This window comes from Crocuta crocuta, unplaced genomic scaffold (genome assembly GCF_008692635.1).
Source record: "Crocuta crocuta isolate KB4526 unplaced genomic scaffold, BGI_CrCroc_1.0 scaffold7, whole genome shotgun sequence".
NCBI classification, from domain to species: domain Eukaryota; kingdom Metazoa; phylum Chordata; class Mammalia; order Carnivora; family Hyaenidae; genus Crocuta; species Crocuta crocuta.
Genome location: NW_027531904.1, coordinates 7,070,997 through 7,084,624, shown reverse-complemented (window position 1 = coordinate 7,084,624; position 13,628 = coordinate 7,070,997). Strand labels below are relative to the sequence as shown.

Genomic DNA, 13,628 nt, shown 5'->3' with positions numbered 1-13,628 from the left:
TCCAGTTTTCCCAGCACCATTTGCTGAAGAGACTATCTTTATTTCATTGGATATTCTTTCCTGCTTTGTCAAAGATTAGTGGACTGTATAATTGTGGGTCCATTTCTGGGTTCTCTATTCTGTTCCATTGATCTGAATGTCTGTTTTTGTGCCAGTACCATACTGTCTGGATGCTTTGTAATACAGTTTGAAGTCCTAAGATTGTGATGCCTCCAACTTTGGTTTTCTTTTTCGAGATTACTTTGGCTATTCAGGGTCTTTTCTTGTTCCATACAAATTTTAGGATTATTTGTTCCTAGCTCTGTGAAGAATGCTGGTGTTATTTTGATAGGTATTGCACTGAATATGTAGATTGCTTTTGGTAGTATCAACATTTGAACAGTGTTCTTCCAATCCATGAGCATGGAATATTTTTCCATTTTTTGGTGTCTTCTTCAATTCCTTTCATAAGCTTTCTATAGTTTTCAGTGTATAGATTTTTCACCTCTTTGGTTAGGTTCATTCCTATGTATTTTATGATTTTTGGTGCAACTGTAAATGGGATCAATTCCTTGATTTCTCTTTCTGTTGCTTCATTATTGGTGTATAGGAACGCAACTGATTTCTGTGCATTGATTTTGTACCCTGCAACTTTGCTGAATTCCTGGATCAGTTCTAGCAGTTTTTTGGTGGAATCTTTTGGGTTCTCCATATACAGTATCATGTCATCTGTGAAGAGTGAAAGTTTGACCTCCTCCTGGCCAATTTGGATGCCTTTTATTCCTTTGTGTTGTCTGATTGCTGAGGCTAAGACTTCGAATACTATGTTGAATAACAGTGGCAAGAGTGGACATCCCTGTCATATTTCTGACCTTAAGGGGAAAGCTCTCAGTTTTTCCCCGTTGAGGAAGATATTAGCACTGGATCTTTCATATATGGCTTTTATGATCTTGAGCTATGATCGTTCTCTCCCTACTTTCTTGAGGGTTTTCATCAAGAAAAGATGCTATATTTTGTCAAATGCTTTCTCTGCATCTATAGAGAGGATCGTGTCGTTCTTTTATTGATGTGATGTATCACAAAACAATTTATTGTTTTGTGGATATTGAACCAGCCCTGCATCCCAGGTGTAAATCCCACTTGGTTATGGTGAATAATTCTTTGAATGTATTGTTGGATTTGTTTGGCTAGTATCTTGTTGAGGGTTTTTGCATCCATGTTCATCAGGGAAATTGGTCTGTAGTTCTTCTTTTTGGTGGGGTCTTTGGTTTTAGAATCAAGGTAATGCTGGCTTTATAGAAGGAGTTTGGAAGTTTTTCTTCCATTTCTATATTTTGGAACAGCTTTGAAAGGTAANCTTGAGGGTTTTCATCAAGAAAAGATGCTATATTTTGTCAAATGCTTTCTCTGCATCTATAGAGAGGATCGTGTCGTTCTTTTATTGATGTGATGTATCACAAAACAATTTATTGTTTTGTGGATATTGAACCAGCCCTGCATCCCAGGTGTAAATCCCACTTGGTTATGGTGAATAATTCTTTGAATGTATTGTTGGATTTGTTTGGCTAGTATCTTGTTGAGGGTTTTTGCATCCATGTTCATCAGGGAAATTGGTCTGTAGTTCTTCTTTTTGGTGGGGTCTTTGGTTTTAGAATCAAGGTAATGCTGGCTTTATAGAAGGAGTTTGGAAGTTTTTCTTCCATTTCTATATTTTGGAACAGCTTTGAAAGGTAAGTGTTAACTCTTCTTTAAATGTTTGATAGAATTCCCCTGGAAAGCCATCTGGCACTGGACTCTTGTTTTTGGGGATTTTTAATCACTAATTTGGTTTCTTTGCTGATTATGGATGGGTCTGTTCAAATTTTCTGTTTCTCCCTGTTTCACTTTTGGTAGTTCTATATGTTTTATTTGTCCCATTTCTTCCAGATTGCCCATTTTATTGGTGTATAATTGCTCATAATATTCTTTTATTAGTGTTTGTGTTTCTGCTGTGTTGGTTGTGATTGCTCCTCTTTGATTCTTATTTGGGTCCCTTTTCTTTTTGATCAGACTGGCTACAAGTTTATCAACTTTGTTAATTCTTTCAAAGAACTAGCTCCTGTTTCATTGATCTGTTCTACTGGTTTTTTGGTTTCAATGCCATTGATTTCTGCTCTGATCTCTATTATTTCCTGTCTTCTGCTGGTTTTAGTCTTTATTCACTGTTCTTTCTCCAGCTCTTTAAGGTGTAAGGTTAGGTTGTGTATCTGAGACCTTCCTTCCTTCTTTAGGAAGGCCTGGATTGCTATATACTTCCCTCTTATGACCGCCTTTGCTGCATCTCAGAGGTTTTGGGCTATGGTGGTAACATTTTCATTGGCTTCCATGTACTTTTTAATTTTCTCTCTAACTTCTTGGTTAGCCCATTCATTCTTTCGTAGAATGTTCTTTAGTCTCCAAGTATTTGTTACCTTTTCACATTTTTTCTTGTGGTTGATTTCAAGTTTCATCGTGTTGTGGTCTGAAAATATGCACGGTATGATCTCAGTCTTTTTGTACTTGTTGAGGGCTGATTTGTGTCCCAGTATGTGATCTGTTCTGGAGAATGTTCCATGTGCTCTCGAGAAGAATGTGTATCCTGCTGCTTTAGGATGAAAAGTTCTGAATATATCTCTTAAGTGCATCCAGTCCAGTGTGTCATTCAAAGCCATTATTTCCTTGTTGATTTTCTGTTTAGATGATCTGTCCATTGCTATAAGTGGGGTGTTGAAGTCCCCTACTATTACCATATAATTATCAATGAGTTTCTTTATGTTCCTGATGGATTTATATATTTGGGTGCTCCATGTTTGGAGCATAAATGTTTACAATTGTTATATCTTCTTGGTGGATAGACCCCTTAATTATCATATGATGCCCTTCTTCATCTCTTGTTACAATCTTTATTCTAAAGTCTCCAGTGTCTGATGTAAGTATGGCTACTCCGGCTTTCCTTTGGCAACCATTAGCATGGTAGATGGTTCTCCATCCCCTTACTTTCCAATCTGAAGGTGTCTTTAGGTCTAAAGTGGGTCTCTTGTAAACAGCGTATAGATGGATCTTGTCATCTTATCCATTTTGTTACCCTATGTCTTTTGATTGGAGCATTTAGACCATTGACGTTTAGAGTGAGTACTGAAAGCTATGAATTTGTTTCCATTATGTTCCTGTAGAGTTAGAATTTCTGGTGGTGCTCTCTGGTCCTTTCTAGTCTTTGTTGCTTTTGGTCTTTTGGTTTGTTGTTGTTTTGTTTTGTTTGTTTGTTTTGTCTTTGCTCCCGTCAGAGAGTCTGCCTAAAATTTTCTTGCAGGGCTGGTTTAGTGGTCATGAATTCCTTTCATTTTTGTCTGGGAAACTTTTTTTTTTTTTAATTTTTTTAGTGTTTATTTCTGAGAGAGAGAGAGACAGCGTGAGCAGGGGAGGGTCAGAGAGAGAGGGAGACACAGAATCTGAAACAGGCTCCAGGCTCTGAGATGTCAGCACAGAAGCCGACACAGGGCTCAAACCCACAAACCGTGAGATCATGACCTGAGCCGAAGTTGGACACTCAACTGACTGAGCCACCCAGGCGCCCCTATCCGGGAAACTTTTTATCTCTACTTCTATTTTGAATGACAGCTTTGCTGGATAAAGAATTCTTGGCTACATATTTTTCCGATTCGGCACATTGAATATATCCTACCACTCCTTTCTGGCCTGCCAGGTTTGTGTGGACGGGTCTACGTGAACCTCGTCCATCTTCCCTTGTAGGTTAAGGACTGTTGTCCCTTGCTGCTTTCATGATTCTTTCCTTGTCTGAGTATTTGTGAATTTGACTCTATGATATGCCTTGTTGATGGTCGGTTTTGGTGGAATCTAATGGGCATCCTTTGTGCCTCCTGGATTTTGATGTCTGTGTCTTTCCACAGGTTACAAAAGTTTTCCACAGTGATTTGCTCACATACATTTTCTCCCCCTTTTTCTCTCTCTTCATCTTCTTGGACCCCTATGATTCTGATGTTATGCCTTTTTAGTGAGTCACTGAGTTCTCTAAAGATTACATATTTTAAATTTCACCATTTGTAAAAAATGTCAAAACAATTTATTGACCCAAAAAAACCTAATTAATCTGGGCATGGGTGGAACAGTGCTCCACCCCCACCCTCTCACCCCCCAAGAAATACTGTGATTAATGCGATGTATGTGGCTGTGCTGATAGTTCTTTTCCTCACTGTTTAGGATCATGGCTGCTGTTCCCCAGAATAATCTACGGGAGCAACTGGAACGCCATTCAGCCAGAAAAGTTAATAATACATTGAGTCTTTCGAAACCGAAATCTTCGTAAGTATTTTTGCTGTCATGCAGACACTGACCCGCTGTATCTGAGACCTCTTTCCTTTTGACCCTTTCACTGTGCAGATCAGTAAGTGAAGCTCAGGGGGCCAGTGACTCTCCTGCTTTGTACATGAATAGTAGAACATGTTTTAGCGGCACCGGGTGCTGAATTGGTCAGTGCCTTTGCATTGTTCCTGGTGCATAATGCTTACTTGGTAAACATTTATGGAATGAATGAATAGTGAATCTTATAAATTTGGGCAAATAGGTATTTTTAATATTTTAATGTAATTTTATACCCATTGCAAGAACAGTTTATAAGGAAATGATAGCTCTCCAGTTCTGTTCTCTCCTCTGAGCTAGACGGCAAACTCCTTCTAATGAAACTTAATTTCTGTTCTTTACTGTGCCTTTACTAAGACCAGACACTGTTCTGGGCACTTTAGTTTAAAGTTACCATTGAACCTCATGTCACTAAACCCCACAGACATCCAGGACACCTGCCTCTTTTGCTTGCTTTTCAGATTTCAGTGATGCCTCTTTGGGTTTTGCCTCTTTTACCCATAAAACTTGTATTAGAGGGGCAACAGCTGCCCCATTTGAGTTTCTTCTCTGCTTCTTGGATGCTGCCCCTCCCACTGGAGGTGCTGTTAACCTAGGACGGCCAGCCTGAGACATAAAATAGTGGGAATGGCCTGGACACTCTCAAAACTGAGTAATTAGCTTCCGAATTAGAAAGATCATAGCATGCTGGGGCGCCAAGGTGTCTTGGTCACTGACTCTTGATTTCGGCTCAGGTCATATCTCACAATTCATGAGTTCGAGGCTGGCATCAGGCTCTGTGCTGACCGTGTGGAACCTGCTTAGGACTCTCTCTCCCCCTCTGTCTCTGCCCCTCCCATGCTCTCTCTCTCGAAATAAATAATATAAACTTTTAAAAAAAGAGATCAGCGCATACAAAATATAACTTAAGTTACCTTACACATTTTGAAACCAGAGAGGGAAAAGGTTCTTTGCTCATTTGTGATACAGTTAAGGTGAGTTGCTGTATACATCAGTAACAGAGTTTTAGAGTTTTGTATTGTTGGTGGGTTTGTTAAAACTCATCAGTCTAATTCAGTTTTTCGATTATTTTTCAGAGGTTTCACTTTTAAAAAGAAAATCTCTTCAGCCAACAATGTATCCGTCACTGGCGTGTCCGTAGCAAAAGCCCCTGTGTTAAGTGATAAAAGCGTTAATGTCACCGAGGCCTTTTCCTTCAGTGAACCGTCGCCTCACATCACAAGTCAGCAGATGAGGATCAGTGACTTTAAAAGTGCTCCAGCAGGTCCGCAGACCAGGAAGGCTGTTTCAAAACCGTTAACGCCAGCTTTGCCGCAGGTCCCGCGGGGAGTGCTTTGTAATACCCAGAACACATCGGTTGTAAAGAAATCCAGTAATGCCACTTCCAAGAAATTAGAATTCAGTTCGTCATCAGATTCTTTTATTACCATCAATGATTGGGATGATATGGATGACTTTGATATTTCTGAAAATGCACAAGCATTTGTGACACCGTGCAGAAATCACGTGGTCAGAGTGAGCACTGCTCAGAAATCAAAAAAGACCAAGAGAAACTTTTTTCAAGCACAGCCTCCTCGAGCAAATACAGTAAAGGCCAGTGCGACTCCGTCCTCCCCCGAAAGCGAGCGGATGTGTGTGACTGAGGAACGGAACGACAACTCAGAATGGTTAAGTACTGACGTGATTTGCATTGATGACGACTCCATTCCTGAAGAGGTGCTACGTGGGCATACTCAGGACGGTCACCCTTTAAAACCTCACTTGGGAAAAGAAAGAGGTAAAAATTATATTTATCTCATTTCAGTATGTTGAGTGTGTTAACTATTCAAAGCCAGGCACTGAGACCAAGAGACACAGCTTTTGTCCTTAGGTCCTTGGAAGGAACGTATTAAACAGTGTGTTGTTGGCCACATTCTTGAGGCAGGACGTACAGATGAAATGCAACGATTTTATCCTGATACTATGATTATATAAACACCAAAGATAGTTGTATAATTTTACTTGTGAAGAAAATAAAGTCCATAGAGGTTAAATGGTTTCTTGATGGTGTGCTGGCTAGTTAGTGATAGAACTGGGATGTGAAACTAAGCCTTTCTATTATAATTCCTTTATGGCTTGCTCCCACCTAATGTGGATGTAGAATATGATCTAATTATGCTATTAAAAGTTTTACACATTCAAATCATTATCTGTGTAGCTCTCATAGTTATTAGAACCTAGCAGCCATATGTGGAAGTACCCGGCGTATGAAATAGTTGTGAATGTGAGGCTGACGCTTTTAGATAACCTGAATCCCATCAAGGTTACTAGTGGGTGAGGGGACGAGAAGTGATCAACAGTAAGAACTGTAGTCTCATCCAATGCGTTGCTGTTAATGCAGAGAAAATTGGGTAAAAGGTGAACTAGAAAGTGACCATGTAGCATCGTTATCCTGTATGGTCAGGAGAGAGACACTGTCAGGGCACCTGGGTGGCTCAGTTGGTTGAGCGTCCGACTTCGGCTCAGGTCATGATCTCACGGTTCATGGGTTCAAGCCCCGCGTTGGGCTCTGTGGTGACAGCTAGCTCAGAGCCTGGAGCCTGTTTCAGATTCTGTGTCTCCCTCTCTCTCTGACCCTCCCCTGCTCACGCTGTCTCTCTTTCAGAAATAAAGAAAGAAAACATTAAAAATTTTTTAAAAAGAGAGACACTGAGTCTTGCAGGATGTAAGTGACTAGGGTGCCTTGGTGGTGCAGTTAACAGCATTTGTGCAGTTATTGGACTGACTTGTACTCCCTCTTACTTAAATATGAGCAAAAGAGATCAAAATAGAAGTGCCGACACTCCACGTGGGTTTTGTAACTTACCGGGAGACAGACGTGAAAATCCTTAAGTAGACCTTTAGCCTCATGCCCACATTCGTTAGACTTAATCTGGTTGACTCAGTAATTCTTCTTGAAGATCCCCCCATGCTGAGGTGTGGAAGGAGGGCGCCCTGGGCTGGTGTAACTCGTCCTGAGCACTCACTCGGAGTGACATGCCAGGAGTGACAAAAGTAACCTGTGTCCCTGGTTTTCCTTTAGAGAGTAGTGAAAAGAAGAACTTGGAAGAAACAGAATTACATTCAGTTGAGAAGTATCCATGTGTTGAGCTCGACGAAGATGATTACGATACAGATTTTGTCCCACCTTCTCCAGAAGAAGAAATGATCTCTTCCTCTTCTTCCTCCTTAAAATGTCTTAGGTAAAACAGCTAGCTCATAAACGTTGTTTATTTCTGGGATATCTGAAACAATTCTCTGTAGCTTGGTAGTATCTGTATAGATTTATATCCTGCTTCTGCACAGTTTATATCTAAATGAAAGCATCAGGAAATCCCTGTTTATATGTTTTATTTAATTGATGGTATTCTAAAGCTGTAAAGTTCCTTTAGGATTAATTACATGGGACCTCCAAAGAGTTTTATTGAGTTGATTTTGACAGGCAGAATGTATTCCTAAAAATACTGTCTTTCCAAACTCTTAGACCTGAAATGACATAATATACCCTTTTTTCCTTTTCTTTTCTTTCCTTCTTTCCTTTTTTTTTTAATCTTGCAGTATAGAATTGGCCGTTGCATTTGTCATTCTCTGAATGCTAGTAAATCAGTGACATGGTTGTGGTTAGCTGATAGTGTGGGAAAAAGATGATACACATAGCCCATCAATAGCTTAAAATAGAATAAATAGTCTGTGTTACCTCCGCCTTCCACTCAATCTAGATCCCAGTCCAGTTGAGTGATGGAGGATTTACTATGCTGTTAACCAGTACTTCAATAAGAACAGGTCCGTCTAGGATACCGCCTTAATTAAGAAGGAGGTGTTCGCCTGCATAAACTCCTTCTCTGGGCTTGTGTTTTACCAGTTGGTTTGGGACGTTTGAAGAGGCTTGGGAAAGGCTGGAGTGTCCTTGCAGTTTGATGACAAAACTAAAAAAAACCGTAAGAGCTGCCCTGTCCTCTTCTCCTTTCCCACAGAAATGCAGACAGAACTATAGGAAATGGAGGAGCTGGGCGAGAGTTCCTATGGAGCGTAGATTCTAAACCAGATTCTCATGTAACAGCGAGGTAGCCAAGGCCCGGGGAGGCGCAGGCATCGCCCGGGATACAATTAACAGCACACGGACCGAGACCCGGTGTAGGGCTGTGCCCTGGGCCAGACCGATTCCTGCTGAACACCTGCCTTTGCTCTCTCTGTTCGTTGAAAACGTGTGCCTTGTCCAATGACACTGCAGCTGTTTTAACAGGACACTTGTAGTCGGGCGGTTCCAACAGACGAGACATTCTTTTTACCTGCATTAAGTGCTGCTCCTTCTCTGCACGTGTGTGTGAGTTTTGCATTGCTGTCACCAACACGTAACTGTACTATTTTCTTCTGCATCTTTGCTCTTAATATTATTTTAGGAACATTTTCCACGTTTCTGCGTAGTCTTTATCTTTATTCCTTTTAATGGCTGATAATTTCTTGAGTTGTCATAGCACGGTTAATTTTACCTAGGTTGTTAGCAGTTAGAAAATGTTTATGTCCAAGGCTATTCCCAGTATAGATTCTCTCTCTGTGTTTTCCATTGCAACCTCGAATACATATTTGTATATATTTTAAGACCAAAATAGAATTTTTACAAATGATGCTCTAAGCATGTGCAGTACACATGTAAATTTTCTTTGGTATTTTATCTTGTTTTAAAACACTGCTTGTGACTTCTGGATTCATTTCAGTGGTGGAATGGTCAGATAGTATATAACCAGACGAGAACCATGTTTTTGTACCTCCTGTGTGCCTGAAGCTCTGCAGCTGGCCCTCAGTGCTGCGTCTTCAGGTCCCACGTTGCCTCTTGAGTTCTGTCTCCAGTTATGCTCATACCTTAACCCTAAGCTCCAGCGAGCGAAGGGAGACAAACTGAAAATCCAGAAAACATTGCTAAAAACAGAAGGCCTTTTCTTTCATTATATTACCATTTTTTAAGACTATGTAAAGCATAGTTACTCCCCACTGTTTGATTTAGTTAGAAGATTACATTCTAACATCCTCCTTGCGGTTAGTGATTCCTGAAGATCAAGTAAAGGGAATTGTCTTAATTGTCTCTCCTCATGGTCCATCCGCCTTCCCGTACCCACCATTCAGGGTTCCCTCAAATCTCCTTGGCAAAGTCTTCTCAAGTTCCGGAAGGTGCTACATTTCCATGGTACTGTCTCTAACACTCATTAGTGAGCATCTATTTTGTTTAAAATATTTCTTGTATCCACCTAGACTGACCACGTTTATACATGTTGATAATTTTCATATAATCTGCATGAGTTAATCTTATGTACAGATAAACATATAGCCATGCTGGCCTAGTAAGAGAAGCTGGATAAAATGCTTTGGAACCTCAGAAGAGAGGAATGTTAATAACTACGTGCTGGAGAAGGCAGACAAGTAAGACTTGGTCTGGGCCTAGAAGAACCAGTGTGATTTGGGTCAGAAGAGATTGGATGGTGGGTTTTCCAAATTGGGAAGAGAGCGAGGCAGAATCCTTCAAGTAGGCCACACCGGACTCCTGTGAGGAGTGTGAGCGACGCCACGTGATGCCACAGGGGGCTCCTGAAACGACACCTTTGGAGGTACAGTTGAAAGGTCTCTTGGGGCCAGAGGATGGGAGACTTTGAAAGCCAGCTGTAGAAGTTCTAGAATAGAAGAGACAAAAAACATGTTTCTCTGTTCTGTTACATATTGTCTGGCCAGTGGTGGAAAAACATCAGAGGAAAAATTATGCATTTGGTCTAAGTCTGTATTATGGTTGGTTTTATATTTTTTAATTTGCAGTATGTTAAAGGACCTTGACGCCTCTGACACAAAGGGTGCTCCTAGCACATCAGAGGACTTGGCAAAACCCAAGGAGACGACCACGCAGCAGCCTGATCCAGAAACCAGCACAGACTATGACGGTACAAAAATTATTTCAGATATAGCACTTATTTTAAATATTTACATTTGAAAACAAAGCGGGATTGTATTTTTAACCTGTGGCTGCCTAGCATGAGGTGCATGAGATGGCTGTCACACGGAACCGNCAGGGACCTGGGTAGGCACCATCGGCCCCAACAACTCAGAAACCTGTGTTCTCACAAGATAATTCATACTCTGTTTTGAAAACACTACTTGTTAGAAAATTACTTCTCATACTCAGCCAGAATTTGTCTTCCTGTAACTTTAATCCTTGTGAAGTAAGTCTAAGGTTCCTGGAAGCCTCTCTCCCCACCCCAACCCCTGCTTTTTGTAGGGCTAAATGTTGTTAGGTCTTTTAACTCCTTCCTAGACCTTACATCCTCCTGATTCTCCCTTGTGTGTACTCTGGTTTGCCTCTTGATGTCCATGCAAAGTTTAATATTTCTGTTTTTTTGATGTTTCTAATTCACTTTTAAATTTTCTATTAAATATCTAATATAAAGAATCCAGCCACACTACAAGATTTTGAAAAGCTGCAGCCTCCATGGGGCGCCTGGGTGGCTTAGTCGGTTGAGCGTCCGACTTTCGCTTAGGTCATGATCTCGCGGTTCGTGGGTTCGAGCCCCGCGTCGGCCTCTGTGCTGACTGCCAGCTCAGAGCCTGGAGCCTGTTTCAGTCTGTGACTCCCTCTCTCTCTGACCCACCCCCCCCCGTTCATTCTGTCTCTCCCTCTCCTAGAAATAAATAAAACATTAAAAAAAAAAAAAGAAGAGTCAGATGCTCAACTGACTGAGCCACCCAGGTCCCCCTGTTCTGGTCTTTTCTGATGGGTTCTGTGCTCGTGGTTGTGTGTGTGCACAGACATGTGTGTAGTGTTGGTGTGTGCACGTGCATAGTGGTGTGTGCACAGGCATGTGTGTGTGCACGCACGTATTGTGTGTATGTGTGCACGTGTGTAGTGTGTGCGTGTGCATGTATGTGGTGGTGTGCATGTGTGTAGTGTGTGTGCATGTGTGTGTGGTGGTGTGTGTGTGTGGACATGTGTAGTGTGTGGTGGTGTGTGTTGTTTCTGTTTCCTCCAAGTTTCTTTTTATTTTGGTCTCTGAATTTATGGTTAAGGATGTCCCTGAAATACCTGATGTCCTACTAGGACACTCTTCTAGGTGTTTTACAGTAGTGACTAATTTAATCCTCACAGTGGCCTTGAAGGTAGTTTCTGTTATGCCCATTTTGCAAATAAGGACACGAGGCCCAAAAGAGTTAAATAGAACTACACTTGGTCATTGAATTAAACAACAGCAGGGCAAGGATGGAGACCCCGCAGTCTGGAGGCCCTGGAGTTGACACTGGTAGCCCCACGCTGTACTGTTTATGTGGTGCTGTTTCACCGATGGCGTGGGTGGCTGGGACGGGGGCAAGGACAGAGCCCCGTGGAATGTCATTAGCGGTCTCCCTCTCAGGGGACTTCAGTCCATTCATCACTTCTTGTTCAACTTGTTACAAATCTGCCTTCAGACTGTGTTTCTCTCCCTTGCCCATGGCGGGTGGGGTGGGGTGCAGAATGCTGCAGAGTCAAGTGGCTCCACAAGTTCAGGGTCTCCGGCGGCAAGAGGGAGTGCCTGGGACATGGGCTCTAGAGTGATGCCATCCTCAGATAAAACCCGTCTTCTCCTACTCCCGGCTGTGTGATTATGGCAAATTAGTTCAGCTTCTCTGGACCTCAGTTTCTTCTATAACATGAGAATGCTGTCTTCCTGGGTATTTGTCAGGATTCAAGGTGAAGTGCGCGGAGTACTGTAGGCCTTCAGTAAATGGTAGCTATTGTTATCTGCCAGTCTAGTAATCCCTCGAAGAAGGAACTACGTTAAGATTACTGATTTATTTACATGAACTCTTGCTAACTCTGTAATTTGTTTCCTCCGTCTTAGAGCTCACAAAGCAGCCGTTTGATAACGCGTTCTAGGATTTTGCCTTGAATTAACATCCAGATGACCAGCCAGTAGCTTTTGGCAATCTGTTTAGAATTTTTTTTTTTTTTAAATTAGAACAATGTTTGCTTGTCTTCACTCTTCCGTCAGCTAACGGTACAGTTCACTGGATTCCTCACCTATCAGCGGGATCTTCTTTGCGGGTTTCCTTTGTATTCTGAGGTGTGGCCTGTCTAGACAAGAAGACTGAGCTCCTTTCCAGTAGCTGTATCTATCTCTGAGCCTATCTTGGCTTTCACGTCCTTCAGACCATTGTTTATTCTCCTCTTTCCAATCTGATACCCGTTTGTCATGTGGAGAAAACACGCAAAAGGAGGATTCAGCAGTTCCACTTCACCTTCTCATACCTCACGTCCTTATTCCTGCCAGTCACCAGTAAAAAGTCCATGTCTCCCAAGTCCTTGTCACACAGATGCTTGTCCCCTGACCCTCTATCTGTCTTCTCTTCCTCTCCGTCCTGCCCTTTAGAGCCTACGACTGGCTGTCCTCTGTTCTGGTGTCCCGGTAGCCTTATTCTCTTCTCTGAACATTCTCGTCCTCTCGTTTCTTACATTGTCTCCTGAGAATAGCTTCCTCTGCAGCCCACCTAAACCGTTGCTGCGCCGTTGATTTCTCCTACTTACCTGAGGCCTTAGGGTAGACTAGGCATCTTCCCCGCTTCCCATTTCTACCCTAACCCATTCTTTTCTTTCTTCATCTAAAGCCTCACCTCCATTGACATCCTTTTTCTTAGTTATATAACGTACGTTTTTAAAGTGGGGAAATTCATCAGGAATTTCTCTCTGACACCTGCCTCTCACCTCTCTTCCACCCCGTGTCTCCACCTCAGTCCCCCCCATTCCTTTCTGTCGCTGTTTCCGCTGCCCCTGTGTTGGTCTCCCTTTCAGGCTCTGTTTCCCTGTGTGGTGGCGGAGGAGGCGGCCACCAACAGCCCATGCAGCTTATTGAAAAGAGAAGTCTCCTTTTCTAGTCACAAAACTCTCAGACCTGTTTCTGTGTGAGCTGCCTTACATCAGATGCCCACCGAGGGAGAGGGGCAGGGGTCTCTGCAAAGAAAGTCTAAGTCTGTTACCGCTGAGAGGAAGTGTGTACGCCAGGCGGAGCGGAGCAGCAGGTGGGGCTCTTGCCTGCACCCTGTGTGATTCACCTTGGGTGCACCTGGTGACGTTTACCCCCGACGTTAATTAAAAACTTGCGTAAATCGATCAACTTTTGTAGCTTATGGTGACGTAGGTTACCCTAAGCGAAATAGTAAGAATTACCCTGAAATGAAACGATCACACGGTTCTGCATCATGAGAACAGAGATAACATGATTTCTAGT

General features: G+C 42.2%; 1 protein-coding gene across 8 annotated transcripts in view; it reads left to right on the top strand.

Moving 5' to 3' along the window:
* Nucleotides 1-13,628, top strand: part of BLM (BLM RecQ like helicase) — an 85,337-nt gene that overhangs the window by 22,825 nt on the left and 48,884 nt on the right. For 5 of the 8 annotated variants that reach the window (XM_077774234.1, XM_077774235.1, XM_077774236.1 and 2 more), the window contains exons 2-5: nucleotides 4,216-4,317; nucleotides 5,451-6,151; nucleotides 7,436-7,595; nucleotides 10,195-10,316. In XM_077774234.1, the coding sequence (XP_077630360.1) occupies nucleotides 4,220-4,317; nucleotides 5,451-6,151; nucleotides 7,436-7,595; nucleotides 10,195-10,316 (1,081 nt within the window). In that variant the 5' untranslated portion in view covers nucleotides 4,216-4,219. Of the gene's footprint in view, nucleotides 1-3,588; nucleotides 3,701-4,215; nucleotides 4,318-5,450; nucleotides 6,152-7,435; nucleotides 7,596-10,194; nucleotides 10,317-13,053; nucleotides 13,420-13,628 lie in introns of those variants that run through there. The other 3 variants (XM_077774233.1, XM_077774238.1, XM_077774239.1) reach the window with 3 other exon arrangements.